Source organism: Zonotrichia leucophrys, chromosome 1A (assembly GCF_028769735.1).
Source record: "Zonotrichia leucophrys gambelii isolate GWCS_2022_RI chromosome 1A, RI_Zleu_2.0, whole genome shotgun sequence".
Classification (NCBI taxonomy): Eukaryota; Metazoa; Chordata; class Aves; order Passeriformes; family Passerellidae; genus Zonotrichia; species Zonotrichia leucophrys.
This window is the reverse complement of record NC_088170.1, coordinates 17545659-17566425: the sequence shown is the minus strand read 5'-3', so window position 1 is coordinate 17566425 and position 20767 is coordinate 17545659. Positions and strand designations below refer to the sequence as shown.

Sequence of the window (20767 nt, the reverse complement as noted above, 5' to 3'; positions counted from 1 at the left end):
GCTCTCACTGTAAAATATTTGACACAGTAATTTGCCATAGAGGAGACGGGAGCTGTAAATCTGTAACTGGAGTTATTTTCAGTCGTTTTGAGCAATTTAAAGTGCTTTTGAAGTGTTTCAATTAGATGGGCAGCTATTGTGGGTATCATGCTGAAAAAACAAACTAGAAATACTAGGGTGAATACATGAGTAGTGTTTGTTGCAACAACTTGATATTTTTTTTAGGGTGCATTTTGATTATTATATTTTCTTTCCTTTCTGGACTTCTGGAATGTGTCTTAGCACCCTTCAGAGTAACTCAGTAGTGATGGAACCTCATTCCTGTGATGGAGCTGTAACAAGTACTTTGCTAGAGCATGCCCTCCCTGGGTAACTTTGTTCATGTCAGTAAATCGAGTCCTGCAGGCTTGTGCCGAGCTGCACAGACTGAAGTCCACGGCAGTTCTCACATGCTTAAAGACATGCTTCAGTATTTCCAGTACCAGGGCCTGCCTTCTCCCAGTGGGGAATTGTGTTCTTCCAGAGGCTTTTGTCCCAGTGTGCTTGTGGAAATCTGTCCCTTTAAGTCTTGCAGGGCTGAACGGCTCCAGTCTTCCCGTAGCCATTTTGCAAGTGCTGACTGTTGGGTGCCTGTTCTGGTTAGTCCCTGTCCTGCTTTTCCACATGCCTCTCCTTCCACCTCTGCAGCTCACAAAAAGCCTCACCAGAGGTAAGTCTGTCTTTTCTTTTGTGTTTGATCATGGTAAAAATGCTGTAACACGTTGTTTGTGGTATGAATGTCCATAGCTTTGAAAATTTCTCTGTTCTTTTTTACTGAAGAGCAGGGTCTGTTCCAGGATGCAGCACTTTGCCAGAGTACACTGATTAAGGGGACTTCTGAAGGCTCTTTCTTTTGCAGTCTGAAGGGGTATTTTTTGTTTTTCTCTGTAGCTCAGGCAGCTTCACTGTCAGTGGTAAATGCTTTAAATAAGTGCCAGACAGGTGCTCTGTTTATTGCATAAATAAAATTCATTTTGCAATAGTCTTGGATTTGAAAATATAAGGCAGAGGTATTAGCTGAAGGTGGTAAGAAGCACAGTAGGTGGAGGAAATGTGATGTGTCAAACAAATATCAATTCTCAGACCTCTGTGATGCGCTGAGTCACTAAACACAGCACTATATGTTGACACCCTTGATACATTCCGTATTATGTCAGCTAAAAATCTGGGTGCCACTGAATGGTTTAAAACTAGTTCCTGAAGAGTAATATGTAATGATACTGTGATAATGAGTATAGTGAAATAATAAATTTGAAATAATAAATAGTAGTATTTGCAAGAAAAGGAAGTGAATTTGGAAGCCTGATTTCCATCAGAAAACAAAAGTTTTAATTGAAAGAGCTGGCAGGCTTGCCTACAAAAAATATAACAGCAGGAGATCTACAGAATCTTTTTCTATGAATGTGGTTAGCCTGCAGGAAATTCATACGTAAGCTCAGGAATCTACCCTTTTCTTCCGGAATGCCAACAGCTTATCCCAGGGAAAAATGTGAGTAGTGGCTATTACATCATAAAGCAACCAGTTACACTACAAGATGACAGTCATTTTCTGCTTTGTGCCTCTTCCAAGTTTTGCAGGGGATTTAGGAAGAGCTGTTAAGACTTTAAGACAGAAAACTGCAGAAGCTGTTCCTGTTCTTAATTTGTCATGTACCACAGTCTGGGGGAAAAAAAAATCTAAAAGGAGCAATGGTGGAGAACGCCAAGCTGGCAGAAAGCAGAGTGCAGGGATGCAGACGGAATCAGTTGCCTGTGTCCTATGCTGCTACAAAATGTGATGCTTGGGAAGTGCTAAGAGTGTTTTCAGCTCCTGAGCCTGGATCTTGTGACCTGTGATTTTTCCGTGGTGGTTTGAGTGTTTGCAGAGCTCACCCCCAAGCAGAGGTGCTGCTGACAGATGAGTATTTTAACCCCTTGCAACAGCTGTGGCTACATTGTGCCTGTCTTGTGTGGGTTGTGCTTCTGAACTGACATGGAGGAGAGCTCTGCAATCCTGAATTGTAGCGCACTTCAGTCTGTGCTCTGTCTTGGGCCAGCCACTACCTACACAGAATCTCAAAATCCCAGGATGGCTCAGACTGGAAGGGACCACAGTGAGTCACTGGTCCCACCTCCCTGCTCCAGCAGGGCCATCCCACAGCACAGGGCACAGGATTGTGTCCAGAGGGGTCTGGAATATCCCCAGTGAGGAGACTCCACACCCTCTCTGTTCAATCTGTTCAGTCCTCCGTCCCTGCCCAGGACAGAAGTTCTGCCTCCTGCCCAGGTGGAACCTCCTGGCCTCAGTCCCTGCCCGTTCCTCTGGTGCCATTGCTGGGCCCTGGAGCAGAGCCTGGGCCCTGCTCGGAGCCCTCCCTGCACACAGGGACACCCAGGGCTGAGGGCCCCTCTCAGCTGGGGCTCCTCTCCGGGCTGGACAGCCCCAGCTCCCTCAGCCTTTCCCTGCCACAGATGCTCCAGGCCCTAAATCACCTCTGCAGCCTCCACTGGCCCCAATCCAGGAGCTCCATGTCTCTGCTGTCCTGAGGAGCCCAGGACTGGACACAGCTCTGCAGATGTGCCACCCAGGGCTGGGCAGAGGGGCAGGATCACTCCCTGAGCTGCTGGCAGTGCTCCTCCCAATATACCCCAGGAGACCACTGACCTTCTCGGCCCCAGGGCACTGCTGGCTCATGGACAGTCGCAGCAGTCCTAAATGGTGGGGCCAGGTTTTGTCCTTGGAGCAATGGAAATGGTTCAGCTGGACACTGGGGCAGAATGGGAGTGCTCATCCCTGCAGGATCTGACATGCCCCTGGGTTTTGTGAATTCCTTCAAACACATCAGCAATGGAGGCTGCTTTCTCAGCTGCCTGCTTTTGGTGCAGGTGCTGTAGGAAGATTTTTCTGTGTACTTGCAACCCAGATGTTGCCCTTACAGGCAGTAGAAATCATTGTCTGGTGCAGAAGAGATGCGTGTTCCCAAGTGCATGGAAACCTGTTTTGATGTGCTGCCTTCCTACACCTTGGCTTGTGTTATAGGAACAACATCAATATAGTGGGAAATCCTTTTAAAACGTATAATATTTCATTGTTACTTTGAAGACTGCTGCCCTGGCCTGTGGGACAGAACTGTGCTGCCATCTCAGAGGAATGTGGCCCTGCCTTTCTCTACACGTAGCCATCCTGGCTGAGGGCCTGTACTGATCAAGCAGACGGTGCCTTTCCATTCAACCACCTTTCACTCAACCATGGAGGAGAACTTTGTTCTGCCTTGCTGTCCAGCTGTTATTTTACAGCTCTGTTCCTAGATTAAGGAACTGGTTATATTTTTAACTCTCAAAATGTCTTTCCCATTAGCGCTTTCCCACTTGATCTGTGTGGGTGGCCTGCAGCTCCTTGGCACCAGCTAACACTTAATCTTGGTCAGTCTTCCAGATCTGGTTGATCATGTCACCTGCCCAGCCCAGCAATGGGCCATTGTCTTGCACCCAATTCATCAACTCTAATACAAACTGCACATCTGAGGGTTGGCATTTTGTCCCCACTGCCAGATGTCCAAAGGAGTTGTCTCTTCCCTGCTCCTTGCTCTCTCTTCTACCTCATTTGAAGCCATTTATCCTGGGATTTCCATCTCTGTCCTATGAACTCTTTTATTTTTGGGCAGTTGTCGACAGCTTTAACTTAATTTTCAGAGCTTACACTTGTGCTGAAAGCTCCTGGGACTTCCCCTTTACAGAATATCTTAATTTGAAATGCTGTGATTTGTAGGTAACCTATGCTAGGGAGAAGTCTTCCAGCCCACTGGAGGCCTCTGGAATTACAGAATAGGTCCATAAAAAAAAATAAAAATTAAAACTCATATGAGGCAAAATTACTATATAAATGTATATTTACCTGTGATGAGAAATTCTATTTTTTACTATTTTAAGGGAAAATTAATTCCATTAAGTGCTAGACTCATGTTTTCTGGGCACTTCACTCCATCAGTCCCAAAAATCCCTCTCATTCAGCTCAACCCCCTTTCTCCTCATAGGTAGTTCCTACTTTTAGCCTGTCAGTGCATGTTGGATCAGGAGACAGACAAAGTGGTCTGCAAATAAGATTGTGATCCTGACAGAAGATGAGTCTATATCCTTATTTGTCCTTCTTTTTAAGTCTTTGATGGAATTCACCACTCTCTAAGACAGGGGTGCCCACCCTGCAGCATCCAAGCTGTTTCCAGCTGGCCAAAAAATTCATCTCAGAGTCTGGTATTGGCCACCTTTCCTTAGAATCGTCCACATTTGATTGACAGACTAATAAATTCATCTGGAGAACTAATAAGAACAGAACAAGAAGTTAGCTGGGATGGAAGAGAGATGTGAAGGCAAGTGTTAGTGCTGTCCTGACAGCAGTTTGCCAGCTGCAGTGACATATACTGGTTCTTTTCTTTCGACACCTCTGGACCTCCACAGTGAAGGATCTCATCTACCCTGACATCGAGGATGACATTAAACTGCATTTAAGTTTGTGTGTTTGCTCTAAATTTCCCATAAATTTTTGGAGCTGTCTAGCAAGGACTTGGAAAACCATAGCAACTTGCTTGATGAGGTGTATGGATGGTAGGAGGGATAAATTCACCTGCAGTTGTAGCAGCCTTCAAGCAGGTATTGGAATAAGAGATACAAAACAAGGAGATCATTACCTAAAAGGTTTTCTGTTTCCTCAGCATCTTTTAGAAAGTGCTGCTGTCAAATCCCTCACTTGGAGGGAAGTGTTCAGTTTGCCTTCAGACATTGATCTGAGCCCCTCAGTCACTGAGTTGGCCTTGATAACTTCACCTTAGGTCTAAAGCTGTTCCCACAGTTATCCATAGAATGACTTTTCCCCCTGGCATTCCCAGCTATCTCTGCATGTAACTGACTTCCCTTTCCCCAGTACCCCATGCAGGCAATTAGAATGACTTTTGCAAGGAAGAATTTGTGAAGTGCTGCCAAACACTTTGCTGCTAATTGTTGTGCTTTGATTTCTAAAAACAATGAATTATCAGTTTTTTTGGTGTGTTCTTTTCATTGCCCTATAAATCCATGTTGTTTTATTGACCATGGTTCAATTATCAAGCACATAACCCAGTAGAAGTTTTTTGAAGCTTTTTGCAAATTTCCATGGTTTTGGATCAAGCCTGAAATGCTAACAGATTATCTTTTGTGCTACTTCTTCTGGGAGTTTAAAGCAGAATTTGTAGAATGGTAACTAAGGGGCTTGATCATATTGTTGTTCCATTTGGGGTTTTCTTAGTGAACAACAATAAGTTCCAGGAATAAAATCACTAATTAATCTTATTATTACCCTGATCCCTAAAAACATTTGAGTATGGGCTCAGTTTTAAGCATGGGGTTAATCTTACCAACTTATTGTCAGCTCTTTTTCCTTTAAAACTGGACATGAACTTATTATGGGTTATTTTGGATCAAGACTTACAGAAGCAGTTAGAGTGAATTAAATCCACTTTTAATGCAGACCAAGCTATGGAACTGTCTCTCAGTAAATCCTGATTGTGGTTATGGGGTGGTTTTTTTTGGGGTTTTTTTTGAGAATGAATCTATAAACCACTCCTACAGACACTATTAGCAGAGACTCACTAAGAGCTTTAAGCACAAAAATCTCCCTGACAGCAGAATTTCAGCTCAAGCTGTTATATTTTATTTTGTTGGGAAATGAATGGATTTTGCAAGGCAGAGGGGCACGAACCCAATTACTGCTATTATCAAAGGTCAGCTTATTTTTTTCCCTAAGTTTGCAAACTTCTGGATTTCATTTTTCCTCGTTTTCTGCTTTTCTCTGCTAAACTGGGGTTTTTTTAAGCTCCAATTCTGGCTTTCCAGTGAATTTCTTGATATCAGCTTGTGTGTTATTGTTTGTATTCATATCTCCTAAACTGTAGCTATTCACTCATGGAGCCTGCACTATTCCCACTGAGCAAACCATTGCTTGGGGCAATGGAATATTTAGTAAACACTTCATGAGAGAATGGATGACCTCAGGGCTGACAGAACTGGACACTTCAGATTATGTTTAGACACTGTAAAATCTCTGGTATTTATGAAGATTTTATGGAAAAGCATCTGAAGAGAAAAATCTCAAGGAAATTTTCCTAGCCATGAAGTCAAGCTGTATTTGCAAACTGAGCCATTTTTGAAGGCTGGTAGAGGCTTCAAAATTCAGAACATGATGCTTAACCATGATCAACCATTTCAGTTTATTCAGGTTGTAGTTCTGGAATGTTTCTAATGTAGCAAATTTTATCGTGCTAATTATGCTCAGTAATACCTGCTGAAAAATGCCTGGGAAAGCCAAAACCATGAAGTCTCTGGTGAACTGAAAAGAAACTCGCTTGGGCATCACTGTTCACCAGGACTAGGATCTTTGTCTTTGCTCGAAATATAGTGCTGTTGCCTAAAACAGTTCTGTTTCTGAACAAGAGCATATTCACTGAGCTGCAGAGAGTGTACATTCTACCTTCATCTCGCAGTGTTCTTGTGCTGGCAGTAGTTACAGATTTCAGAATTTCATTCTGAATGCCAGTACCTGCACATCTAGCTTTGATTTCTCATCATTTGTTTGAACAAAACCAAACTTCTGAAGTTCCATCTGAAGCAAGAATCAGAGTTGATGTTGAATTCTTTGCATTGTGGTTCTCAGGAAAGATTGCTTAGCTGGTGGCATGGAAAACCCCTAGGGTGCCTAGAGAGCTGTCAACAATATCTCTCTGAGCAGGGCAGAGGTAATTTAAAGCATGGAAGTGTAGGTCCTATAATCTATCCCATTAAATAATTCCATCGGCATCCATCACCAAATTTCATGGGGCAGCAGCAACATGGCACACAGAAATTGAGAGTCTGATCTCTCAAAGAGCCCACCACCTGCTTTCAAATGTCACAGATGTAATTCCAAGCTTTATTGTATCAGTAAAAACTGGGACTGATCCCACTGAAGTCAGACATCAAACCTGCATGAGATCAGAATAAAGCTGAGTATTTATTAGTTCTGTATGTGACTTAGATACTTTTCACTATTCATATAATTTTTTCCTGTGCATTCGGGATTCCAGTATGCCGTTCAACAGCAATTACTGCTAAAAAATCCCACCAGATTTTGCCTTTTATTTTGTGTGGACCAAATCCAGACCATTTAAGCACTGGCTTGATATTGCTTAAAGTTGGTTTATGAAATGGCATTATGGATCCTTCTCCTTGAGATCCCATGGAGAGAGATGCCAGGCATCAGCCTCTGCAATGATGGATTTGTCCTTGTGCTGCCCTTGCCTGACTGCTGTGAATGGAGAAGTGTGTTCTGCAGCTTATTTGTCACTGCTCTCTGTTTTTGTGCCACTGACACCATCGAATCTCCCTGGGGATTCAGGAAAAGAGAGGAAGGAGCCACAGGGATTTCTAAGCTCCTCTCTTCAATCCAGGTTCTGTACTGAGGTGCTTTTCATTGTCACTCACATGCAAATTCTCCCTGCATCAGGGTCTCTGTCAGGAAACTTCACCACATAATTCTGTAGTGAAGGGAAAATAGATCACTGAAAAACTCTGCTCAATGAGAATTTTCCTCTTTCTCCCTAAGTTCTATTCTCCAGTGTGCTCATATCCCTCTGAGAAAACTACAGGCAGAAGGCCCTTTCTCAGAAACCCATATCTTCCATTTCTGCAGAAAAAAAAATTTAAAAAGCCATGGGATTTTGAGACAAAACTGTTCCCATGAGAATGCCCTCTTGCATAATTGCTGTTATCTGATTATGGTGGGAGAAGGGATTTTTTTCACCTTTACCCCCGCCTAGGACAAGTACCATGTCCTGACGCCAAGTCTCAGGAATCCAAGATTATTGACCTAAGGAATAAATGCCTCTGAGTCAGATCCCAGCATCAGAAGGATCCTGAGGGCTGCATTTTATATGTTTGTGGGATGTAGTTTTCAAGGAGGTCATGTAATAACTATTGCCCCATCCATCTCCCACTTCTTCTTTCCATCAACTCTCCAGCTGACCAGATTTTTTCTCCTAATGTCTTCAAACATGTGATAGCATGACATAGACACTGTGAATGTGGCAGCTGAACTCTCACTCTCTGCAGAAAAAAAAATTCCTTCCTGGTAGTTTTATCCTTAGGACATAAACTCAGGGATTATGCTCTGACCTGAGATTTGGCTCATCTATTGGGGATATTCTGAATGCTCTGTCAGCAGGGTGGAAGTGAGCAAATTTCTGTTTTCTGAACTTAATGGGAATCACATTGAGTAGATTTGTGCAATAAGAAAGATTACAAAAATTATGCTCCATGTGAGCAGTGGGTTGGGTCCCATACAAATCTGACTTGAAATATTTGTAATAACTTGAAAAAAGCTGTCATTTGATATTTTAAAACATATTTAATCTCTCTGAGCCTGAGAAACGAATTCTGTTATTTTCACATGTTTGTTTTTACTCTCTGCTGTGCAAGTGTGGGACTTGCAACTCTTACATTGCTCAGCAGCTTTACAGGCATGTTTCTGCTTCATTATCCACAAAGATTGCACACCACAAACCTCTACAAGCAGTAAGTTGAGGTGATTATTTTACAAAATGTGGTGAGTAAAACAAAACCAAGATTTGTATTAAATTCCTCTCTGAGACACTGAGAACATAAATAAGAATCAACAGAGGTTATGTGCAGTGCTGGACACAGTATTTCGCTGCATACTTCCATTTACAGGGTTCTTTTCTGTAGTAAATTACTGCTAAATATATGTGTACTGCTCATACCAGACAGTTCAAAACCTATTTTAAAACCTAAATCCCTGGAACTGGACAAAGTAATGAGAAATTTTTATGAAACTCATGTTAAAAACTGTGCTTGTTTTGTGTGGTGGATAATGCTTCCAATGTGGGCTCCCCCTCATGCATTTAAACGTGGATTTAGTACTTTCTGAGCCATATTTGGCCGTCACTTAATGGCTTCATAGTCCTGAGTGCTGAAAACAGGGGCTACCACAGGGTAACTGACAGCAAGGCTTCATCATTTGTGCACAGCAAGTGTGGTTAACTCCTCATCAACACAGAGGGATTAACCCCAATTAATAAAGGTTTATTTTGATTTTGAATTAATGCTACAGATGATCTAATGGTATTTATTTAACCCTTATCACAGCAGGAAAGAGCCTTTCATCTGATGTTACAGTTGAACAGCTGAATTCTCCCTTGCTTTCCAAAATCTCTGCAAGATGTTTGCCACCCAACAACTCTGACTCCCTGCGTGTTTCAGCACTTCCTTTGCTTTCCTCACACCCTCCATAGGAATATTTTTGTTTAGAAAAAATGACCGTGTTATGTGCCTCCTTAGCAGTCTCCCCTGGATGGAGGGAGGAGCTGGTCTGTCAATGACTCCATCTGCTCCCTGTGACACAGGTGAAAAGTGACAATGTACTGTGTTTTGGAGAGGGCCAATGCTGCAACCATGGCAGCCTTTTACAGAAGGTGTACCCAGATTAACACAAGACGTTTATGTAAACTGAGAAATTGTCCTCTTGCCAAAGATCATCCCTGGAAGTGCTCAAGTACAGGCTGGATGTGGCTCTGAGAAACCTGGTCTAATGGAAGGTGTCCCTGCCCATAGCAGAGGTGTTGGAATGAGATCATCTTTAGGGTCACTCCCAAACCTAATCAATATAGGATATTTTGGGCATCTGAACCCTTGGACATGCAGAAAGCAAACCTTCATCACTGGCCCTTGATCATGCAACTCAAGACTGAAATCAGAAGAGTAGATGTGTGAAGGTGGATGCAAAGATGGCACAGGGCTGCCTCATTCTCTCTTGGTTGTCGTGTACACAGCCACTTCTCAATCAGCCTGGTCATGATCTCGTCTATTGTGTGGATAAGAGCTCCAAAATAGAGCCCTGTGATCAAAATGCCCAGAAACATGAGGTCATGACATCAAAAGGCCAGTTCTGTGATGAAAATATGGATTTCAGGCACTGCTGGCTTCAAAGCTCAGTTCTAAAACAAAGGAGAAATCTATATTTGGGGACATTCATGCAAAGCATTACCACTCATTGTTCATCAGAGGTGCCAAAGCAGCTAGAGATTACCATAACAAACAAACAAACAAAAAACTCAAAGGGACAAGAAAAAAAGGAAAGGAAAGAAAACGATCCAGCTTGTGAATGTAACGTGCTGCAGGAAAAAAGACTCCTTCCCCCTCCCCCCCAGGTCATAGCTGAACTCTGCAGTCACCTGCCCAGAACTGCAGGGACCCACAGTGGTAGCAAGTGGCCGACTTTCCCGGGAAAGTTTTTTGTTATCCTCATATTGCTTGGTTTTTTTACACCACATCTGTGCTTGCTTCGTCATTCTGCCATCTGCTGTAACAAAATACAGACAAAGCATTTCAGAGAACAACCCCTCCACACTTTAAAATGCTCCAAGCTGGAGCACAGCCTTTTAACTTCTTAGAAGCTCTAGTGCTTTTTATCTGATTCTACTCCTCTTCCTCCTCCTGTCCATATCCATGATGAACTACACATGCTTAGCAAGCACGGAGAGCACAGAAATCCCGTTGCTTTTGCCACAATATTTCTGTTAAATGAAACAAATGCTCCTGTGCTTGACTTCGCTGCGCAAACATTTGCATTTGCCAAGAGGGCAGAGATAGCAGGTCATTATAATGAAATTTTTAATTTTGAAACTCCTGATCAGGCTTGTTTCCTGTTTGGTATTGTCTGCAGATACACAATGCAAAAGCCTCGAGTTGCTAAAGAATTGAAATAACAGAGTATGAGCAGAGTGGTTTTGAGCACACACTCTGTAAAGTCCAGTCAAAGTTTCTTCCTGGTGCAGCCGCACAAATCTCTTGGTAGCAGTAAACTCTCTGCACAGACTTCATTCCTGAACACATGTTCAAAGGTGGTAAAATAAATGCAGATGGTTTTCCAAAACCTCAGTGGAGCATTTTTTGCTGTTACTAAATGGACTGGAAAAAAACTAGGGGGAAAAAGCAGAGAAAATACATTTTGACACAGACAGGCAATTTCAGAATAGCATTTGGTCATTTGGGAGAAAATCTAAATATAATGTGTGTTTATAATGATCTATTGGCAAAACAATATTGACAGAGCATCTGAGCTGCCTAATGGAAGTGATTTTTAGAATGCTTAAATTAAACTGGCGTTGAGAGCTGAATATTTTGTTTAATTGCTTAACACAAACAAAAAAAAGTTGGATAAGAATTTTGAATTCATTGTGCCATGACCAAAGTTGGCAATAAAACCATCCCTGGCTACAGTGAAAAGAGAATTAGACCTTAACAAATTTATTACAGGCTTTGTTTACAAACTCGTTACAAAATTATACAGCATCTTATGCATACACAGGATTTACAGGAAAGTGTTACTGATGTGTGGGATTACTTTGCTCTCTGGTCGAGATCTGCAGGGTTTTCTTCGCTCAGGGCCTGATCCAGATTCCACCAGAGAAGGTGAGATTTTTTTTTCCCCCCATTGAGTTTAGTGGAAGCTGGATCAGATCCAGAGGGTAACACTTCCACTCATTGTTTTCCTGGGATGGGAAAGGGGCAGCCAGTCTAACAACCGTACACACCACACTCCATTCTCATCTCATGTGTTTCAGATGACAGGCATATTTACTCTGAGATATTTTTGCTGGCTGCTTGTAAAATACTTGTTAAAGTCAAGAGTCAAAGACCAGTTCCTGTTACTGGATTTACAGCGGAAAATGGCAAATGGCTTTCTTTGAACCCTTAAGGAATGAACCTCCCGTGATTTTCAGTGAGCATTAAAAAAAAGGCATTAGAATCAACTCTGACGTTGTCTATATTGTTATAGAGCTATATTTTCTTTCCTGTCTTCAACAGATCTTCTCTGGATTTACAGTAACAAAATCTGGAGAAATGGATTTATGTAAACAAAAGTGGCATCCACACTGCCAAACAAGGCAGTTTCTGATTAATGGGATTGGTCTCCTTACCTCCTCTTCTCACATGGAGATAGACCTATGTGGCACAGTGAAACAAGTACATCTCTAAAGTTAGTGATCCATAACTATATAAGCTCTCAATTGCTCTCAGCATCCGCAAAAGATCTTTATTTGGGAACTCAGGGTGTAAAATCAAGCTTTTAATTTACAAAAAAAATCCAGTGTGGCAGAACTCTGAAAAATATGCTTATTCCCCCAAGCCAAAATGGTTAGTTAAAACTTAAACTTTCCTACTGGGAAAAGTAGCAAAAGCTCTGTGGGGTTGGTTTTTTTTTCTTTTTAAAAATTTTGCCAAGAAATGAGAAATATTCTAATCAGATCTGTCAGATACTAACTTCCATGTTATATTCCATCCTGTCATTTTAATGACTGCCTTGGTATTGAACCTCTGAAGTGGTTATTGCTTGAAGCAAAGTTAGGATTTAGTGCTGAAAGTGATGATACTTCCTGTGAGGTAAATACCCTGGCCTCATGCTGAAAATTGAGATGGTTCTCAAAAGCTTTGCTTCTGGCCTCCCCTGAAGAAAACACCCATATGCTCTAACCTGGCTTTCCAAGATAGGACTGTTCCATTACTTGGCCTCCAGGCAACCAGTCCAGCTCCAGGTGGTTTTATGGTGTGCAGCACTCTCTGTGAGGGATTACGGGATACCCCACGGTTTGCTGCCTTTCATGGCCTGTTGCATGTTTGAAGCTGGTTTTCCAGGGGTGAAAGCTGCATGAGCGAAGGCATCCTGCAGCCTTGTGTTTGAGGGCTCTGATCTCATTTCCATTTGTGATGCTGAACATGCTATGGCAGCAAAGGCTATATCTGTAAACCCCTCAGAAAATAAATGAGGGTAAAACTTTCTGAATAGCTGGTATTTCCCAGCCCTGGCTGTGGGTTAGATCTATCTGGACACAGATAACATGTGGCTCAATTTGAATTCTGTTCCTAGACATGAACTCTCATTTGCTTCCTTGGAGTGGGATCCCAACCAGGGCATTGTACAGCTAATGGGACATCTCTTCAAGTAGTGTCATTATTCCTGTCGTCAGCGGGGCTGCATGACAATCCACAGAAGACTCTGAGGTAAATACATGCTAGCACATTTGTCTTTCCTAAGCAACAACTCATATGTTTAATTGGGCAACTTCAGTATAACTATAGACTTCATGGATTTTAGCCACCAACCATTTCACATTCCTGTGAAAGGTACCAGGTTTCTCAAGCAGTTCAACACATATTTTCCCCCTGTGAAAGATGGAGAATGGATCACTGAGGAGAAGGAAGCTTTCGTACGGGCTTGTGGCCAGGATATCGCATCTTTCTTTACTACGATGTGCAAGCCGAGAACTCTTTTAAGGTTAAGACACTCCCAGCTTTGTTTCTAATTTAAAAACTCAGAGAGGAATGATCCAGCAATGCAAGCAGAAGATATTTGATTCATGTGAGGAGGAGGAGGCTGATCACAACAAACCATCTTTTATGTATTATATTAATGATCCATTTAGATCAGTTCTTGACTTCAGCAAGTTTTGGCTACAAATATTTCAGATTTTTTTCATATTTTTTCAATGATGCACTGGCAGCACTAGAAACAGTTGCAAAACAAATGTGCTTCCTAAACGCAAATGGATGTTCCTGGATTATTAGCAGCCATTCTGAGTTGCTATCAGAGGGAAAATGGTCATTTCACTGGCAAAAGTGGCGTACACAGAAACTATATTTTAGTGCTACCTGATGCCTGAAAATTTGACATCATCTGCAGGCTGCAACATGTATTTTGGTCCATTTTTTTTTTTTGGTGGTGAGGAGGCAACACTGCAGATCCAGTTAAATGTGAATGGATAGAGTAGGGAATATAAATATGTACACAAGTCTTGGCATTGATCTGATTTTTAACAAGTTTACTAAATGACAGTCACCGGTTTGACAATACTGAATGAAAAATACTGATTTTACAGATTTTACAGGAAGGTTAAGGTATGCTGCCAACAAGCAGTGTCACAAACATAGTCTAAAAAACCCCAGAGTTGGCCACGGTAGAGGCACACACCCTTTGCTCTTGTTTATTGAGAGAGAAAGCTTATATACTGTAGATTTGCTGAAGTTTAATAAATAAGGTCAACTTATAATATATATAAAACAATATAAACATTTATATGCTACATGCGTATCATATAATTTAAAGTAATAATTTATATAGCAAAGAGATGCAGATCTATGTTCTTCCTGTTTTCCTGGACAAGGCACACACACAGGAGGTGTCTATCCGTATCCACCTCCAGCCCACCAGTTTGTTGTTTTCTGAAGTCAGTGCTCTGACATAAGTTTGGGATGTCTTGCATTGGGAGTTCCAGTGCTTGTCATCAATGCCGCGGCAGCCATTTTTTACAGGCTTGGCCTCTTTACACCTCGTTTCGTAAAAGTATTGCTTAACTGGAGAGTTGCCCGTTTTAATTTCTCCCAGAACAGTCACCTGGTGTCCCCTGATGTCGATGGCGGAGGATTTGTCCGTGACCCACAAACTTTCACTGTCACAAACGGAGTATTCCCCCCGGTGGCCCCTGTGCTCTGCATACCTCTTCCGCCGGGAGGTTCTGTTCACCACCACGGAATTCCCGATGTAATCCTCCATGAGGTACAGGGGCGGCGGCTCCAGCGGCGTGTTGTCACTCAGAAGGACTCGGGGAGAATTGTAGCGTCTCTGCTGCCTCAAGAGATCTGTATCCACTGAGAAAACTGGCTGGAAGTCTGATTTCACATTTTCCTCTCTGTCTATGTCTTGCTGAGCGTCTGTTTTCTGCACTGTGTTTTGATAGTTTTCCTTAATGTCTACCATCTGCTTAGAAAACTTGTTTTTTAAAATGTCTGCCTGAATGAGTTTAATAATAAGAGAATTTATCGAATCTTCTGGCAAACTCCTTTGATCCATGTTGGAAGACTGGATGCCACGAAGGTAAGTGAGAAATATCACATAAAACAAGATGGACATCACCTTGTTCACCTGTAAGATCTGCAAAGAAACAGAGAGTCAATGTTAAAACAGTCCAAGAGGGAGGTTTGCTAGAGGCTGTAAACATGAAAATTGGGATTTTTTTAGTAACATCTATGTTACTAAGATATGAGACATATATAGGGGTATGGAAACAGGTTGTGTGTTTCTTTGAAGATGCTATTTGTTATACTTTATAATGAATGCAAACTCTCTTCTGATTTTTTTTTTTTTTCAATATTTCATCTATATTTTAGGGCTTGCTTTTCCCCTTTCCATGCCTAGTGGCATATATATCAGCTAAGCCCTTTCTCTGCAGAGGTAGGTAGTTCTTGGGATAGCATGGCCTGGGCTTGGCAGCAGAGAGAGGCGAAGTTACTGCCACAGAGTTTATTCCACAGAGAAGTTTATTTTCAAACTTGCAGGATCATGCACAGTAGAAAACTGTTTCACTATGTGAAGTGAAAAAGTTCTGACTTTGCTAACTGTTGTCAGGTTTTGTGGGCTGAGATCTCTCAGACTCATCTAATTCATATTGATCAAGTGGCTTCTATTTAATGTTACCATAAGAAGGAAATAAATCCTGTGTTTCAATAGTGCTTTTGTTTTCTTTCTCTCTCTAGTAAGGGAAAGGGTTCCTGAAGGAAAATGATGCAGTCAAATCAGAAAGTGGTTATTAGGCCTCTATAATACAAGTGGGGAATTCAGATGGACCCAGTGACCCAACTCCCATTTTGTGGGAGTTGTTTTCAGGACTGGGGATCTTTTTTTTGGTGGTTTTTTAAGAAGTTACATTTATATAAGGTGAAACAAAGCTGACATCAATTAGAAATATTCAAGGACAGATTGGGGTCATCCCTCTCCCCACCGTCTCCTAAAACTCAAAAATCTTGTTCAATGATTCAGTATTTTGAAAACCATTTCTAAAAGTGTGCTACTTCATGGTACTTTGCCATGCACTGCTCTATTTGGCTTCCTGTGGTCTCCTTCTAATTCTACCTTCTGTCCATATTCTAGAAGCTCATTTGTCACTTATTTTTTAAGCCTTTCTGTCATCTTGTTTGTGTAGCTGAGAGCCAGGAGCAACTGTCCAGGGAGGACAGATTTTTTTTTTTTTGCTTGTATATTTGGACAAGATTTTTTTTTTGCTTGTGTATTTGGTATTATCATTAATATTTAAATTAAATCAATTTTCAATGTAAAATCCTAAGTCATGGATGTGAACCATTCACTAAAGATCACACCTGCTTATAAATTTGCTGCACAAGTAGTGGATTGAAGGAGAAAATACAAAACTCCTCTTAGAGCACCCTCATAGTCTGTTATAAACCCTGACTGTAATACTCCTTCAAATTACTTAGGAAAGCCTTGAATTTGATTTTCCTGCTCTGCAAACACATCTGCCATGTGTCAGAGACCTCTGGGATGAAGGCACAGAGTCACAGACCGTGGGACAGATGGAGTTGGGAGGATCCTCAGGACATTATGTAGGCCAATCTCACTGCTCACAGGAGTATCAGGGCAGCTTGCAGAGAGCTCTGCCTACTCAGATCTGGAACATCTACATGGATGGAGACTCCACAGCCTCTAGACAAGCCATTCCAGTGTTCAACACCCTTAAACTTCGCAAAAATATATTTCATGTATCAGCAGTGTTTCCTATATTTCAGTTTTTTCCCATTGCCTTCTGTCCTATCATGGACACACCTGAGTAGAGCCTGGCTCCATCTTTATTAATCCCTTCTGTGAGATATCTCTGCACTTCAATAAAATCCCCCTGGAACTTCTCTTCTGCAGCATGAACAGCCCCAGCTCTATCAGCCTCTCGAGGTACAGTTGTCCTAATCCTTAATAATTTTCATGGATTTACTTCTGTGCTAAGGAGCCCAGAACTGGACACAGCACTCCAGATGTGCATCACCAGTGCTGAGATAAGGGGAAGGATCCCCTCCCTCCTGAACAGAAAATTTTCCACTTAAAAAAAAAATCACCATTTTCTGCTTAGGGGGTGAACCATTTTCTGTTTCAGAAGGCAAAGGAAAAAAAGAAGAAAAAAATCTTTAGCTGAAGAACGTTCTATCCACTCTAAACAAAACTCCTTTTTGCAAGATTGAGTCCCCACTTTGCAGTTTGGAACAGCAGCAGTATCTGAGCTACCCTCTGTGGATGTGTGAGCTGTCCTTTTATGGACAAGAAATGTGTTTTCTCCATTCTCAGTTTGTCACAGTGTGAGTTCACCTAAATCTAGACTGTTGCCTGCAGTAATGTTTTGCTTTTGAGGGGGGGAAATATTGAAGATGTTCAGTTACCATACAATTACTGTCATACCCGAATAAATACTAACTTAATGTAGATGGATCTCAGTGCCCAGACCTTTCTGTCTGTGCAGCTGCTGTGCAATTTCACCTTCCCTCAGCACAGGATTTTCTTTTAAAAACAGTAAAAATATTATTAAACAGATGTCCTTGAGCAGATTTCTTGCAGCGCCCAGAATCCACACATGAGATGACACACAAGCCCACAGGATGGTGAGCAAAGCTGTGATATGGCTCAGCTCAAAAGCCAGAAGCACTATTCATGCCAACATGCAGCTGCATGCAATCCCTGCTCTGCTCAGTCTCAAAATTAAGTGGCACTAGCAAAACACACAAGTTGGAGTGTGATGAGGTGGGAAAAGTAAGGCTGGAGTTCCTGCAGGCTCTCCTCAATGTCATGCTGCACACAGAAAGGAAGGGCTGGGGACCTGAGAGCTGGAGAAGCTAAAATGTGCTGTTTTTCTTCTCTGTGGAGGAACCCCATTAATGGAAAAATGTTGAAAAGTGTTTTCCTGAACTTCATGTGAAACGTCTTACAGATTTGGTGGGAAAGATGCTAACTTTGAAATTCAACCTGTAGTTTGATTTATTTTGCAGATTATTTGCTGCAAAAGTAAAAAGGTTTTAGAACAAATATTTATATTTTTCTGGGTGCAAAACTTTGGCAAAACCACAAAGATTGGTGAGTTAATAGTTTTCAGGGAGTTCCTCCAACCTAGGAGGTTCATAAAGTGCTGTTCAGAAGTTGCAGTCCATGACTAAAAATTGTCAGGCTGTCGATGAAGTCCAGCACCTCAGAGTATGTCTAAAGCACTATTTTAGATAGGAGAAATGAGTGTTATTGGAAAACTCCAGCTGGTTTATGGCCTTGTCTGTAATGTGGTTATAAGACACATTAAAAGTATATTTGTTTGCAGGTCTGGGGAGTATTGCATTTGATGAATGTCTCTTTGCCCAAAATGGAATGTTGTGCCTGTCTGAACTGCAGATAATGTGAGATTTATTTGGCATGTGTGTGTTAAATCTGTAAAAAGGAGAGGAAAATGTAAAACATTAAAATGTCTATCTTTTCATATTTTCAAAGCAAATAATTCTGGTGTTTCTAGCCATGCCTCCAGAAGTTCTACAATGCAAATCACAAAGCAGAACAAATGCTTTCTCAGTGCAGACCAGTGAGTAAATTATCTATAGAGAGGACTCAGATTGGGGGCATGATTTCAGCATATGTGTCCTGTCTGAGGGAATACTGACTCAAATACCAGGTTCCTGGAGGGCCCAGGATTCTGTGAACCTCAGCAGAAGCTACTTCAGCACAAGCAGCTCTTTCTCTGGCCTTTTGGAGAATGGTCTAAAAATCTCACAAGAATTAAATCCTTCATGTGACCTTTTCTGGTCTTTCACTGGGATTTTTTTGTTTTGTTTTGTTTTGTTTTGTTTTTCAATTCAGATTGTTCATTACAAGTGGAAAGATTTTTCCCAAGTGAAATTATTTTCCTTGGTTAGGTGATGCTAGTGAGATATTTTTGTTGTTCTTCATGGTTCTTCTTGGAATTTTCCACATGTGAATTCCTGACAAAAGTTCATTTTGGCTGTGTTTGTGGCTGGTTTGCACTAAGCAAATTGGACTTGGAGACTGCTGACATTTGTGGCTCAGAGAGGAAAAGCAAAGAACACAGACAACAAAAGTTCATGCATTTCAAATCTGATTATCTCCCAAATGTGGCTTTACTCTATTTTTTTGGTTTGTATTCCTGCCTATCGCTGCAGTTTTAGCAGGCTATTAATTCTGTCTGAGCTAGGTGGCTCAAGGTCTACATTTAAGAAGTTAATAAACTTACCTCTTCCTTCCATTGATAAATTCAATCCCTAATAAACTCTGGCAAACCATTTGCCTCCCTTTCCAGACTCACCACTTTATGTAGTAGTGAAAAATTGTGTTTAGTTTTGTTTGTGGTGATTTATTCTGGTCAGTTTCTGAACATTGCACACAGGGGAAGAGTGAAACATCATTTAAAATGTTCTGCAGAAAGCATGAAAGCCTAGTACTGTGAGAGACTGCCCAAGTATTTACTTGTAAGCCATTGCTAAGAGAAAGTGGAATAGAAGGAAAAGTGACTGGTGATTTTTACATTTAGAATTGTAATACCCCACGTTTTATGTAAGCCAGCTTGAAGTGTTTGTCACTTCCTTAAAAATTTAGGAGCAGCTTCAGTTCTTCAGACCAAGCAACTAATAATCCTTTGTGGTGGCTGACAGCTTTTCCAAGCTTTTACTAAAGAGGAAAGCATGATTATTGTCACTGTTTGCTGAACACTGCTTCCACAACCTCCCAAGTCATGGACTGCCCTGTTGATTTCCCTCTTCCTAATAACTATGTTGGGAAGAAATTCAGCCCTCTTCCTCTGTGCTTTGGGGGACATGGGGAAGATACAGAACAAGAAAAGAATTCTGAATGTTCAAGAAAGTGGGAATGTGACATAACTGTCTGAAAATTTGCACTGTATTTCAGAATAGTAATCAACAGTTTGTACAAGATGGATTTATGAAGATAGGTTGCTGGAGAGTGCTAAATGTCCCAGCAGACGCCCTCCTGAATGCTTTTACTTCTCAGGATATGGAAATTTCAACAGAGACAGATTGAAACTAAAGCTTTCACAAGAGCCAGGCCCTTTGAGAAGCTGAAGAATTCAGAGACAAAACCAAGTGATGCCAGCCCAAAGTGTTAACCCTACCATCCCGAGGGACAACCAAACTGGAAGTTGGAGTGAGGGGATTGGAAACTAATCCATTCCGCTGGCACACTGGCAGTGGAGTGCAGCTACAGATCTGAGGGGGAGCCCACCAAGGTTTCTTCATCTCTGCAGCAGCTCACAGATGTATTAATTAATTTACTTAAGGCCATTTATAAAAGAGAAGACACATCTGAGCACTGAGCCCCAGTAACCTCCAGTGAAAGGTGTATACTTAATTTCTTATGGAAATGGAGTTCAGCCCACAGAGTCACTGACATTCCTTTTTCAAATGACTGGCTGAGCAAAGCATAGCAGGACATCTGCTCAGCCGAGCATGTAAAACTCCTCTGCATTTGGAGCCAACCCATAACACTGTGGGGGTGGCCATGACCCTACTGGTCACTGGAGAAAGCTTTCCCAACCGGTGACATCTTCCTGAGGGCCAGTTCTGTGATAACACCTCTGCTGCAAGGAGCAGTCTGTGTTCTGCACTGTCAGATGAGCTGTGTAGAGTCACACAGGTGATTGCAATGGCAGGTGTGTGTCTACATTTGATCCTTCCACAGAAATATCTGCATTTTTTTGGAAATCAAGAGGAGGCTGCTGGACACATACCTGCCTGATTACAAGAGAAAGGTCAGGAGCAGTTCCTCTGTGCTTACCTCACTCTTTGGAACAGCTGCTGCTTCTCTCACCTTGTGCACAGTTAATTC

General features: G+C 41.8%; 1 protein-coding gene and 1 long non-coding RNA gene across 4 annotated transcripts in view; one reads left to right on the top strand and one right to left on the bottom strand.

The window, feature by feature from the left end:
• Window positions 1-591: 591 nt before the first annotated feature.
• Window positions 592-20767, top strand: part of LOC135442222 (uncharacterized) — an 82672-nt gene continuing 62496 nt past the window's right edge. For 2 of the 3 annotated variants that reach the window (XR_010438641.1, XR_010438640.1), the window contains exons 1-4: window positions 592-709; window positions 12968-13101; window positions 14483-14738; window positions 14863-14971. This is a non-coding gene — a long non-coding RNA (uncharacterized LOC135442222). Of the gene's footprint in view, window positions 710-12967; window positions 13102-14482; window positions 14739-14862; window positions 14972-16368; window positions 20308-20767 lie in introns of those variants that run through there. The other variant, XR_010438639.1, reaches the window with a different exon arrangement.
• NTF3 (neurotrophin 3) overlaps window positions 13904-20767 on the bottom strand; it is a 48724-nt gene continuing 41860 nt past the window's right edge. Inside the window, exon 3 of the mRNA XM_064701785.1 lies at window positions 13904-15028. Coding sequence (XP_064557855.1) covers window positions 14234-15028 — 795 coding nt within the window. The 3' untranslated portion in view covers window positions 13904-14233. The remainder of the gene's footprint in view (window positions 15029-20767) is intronic.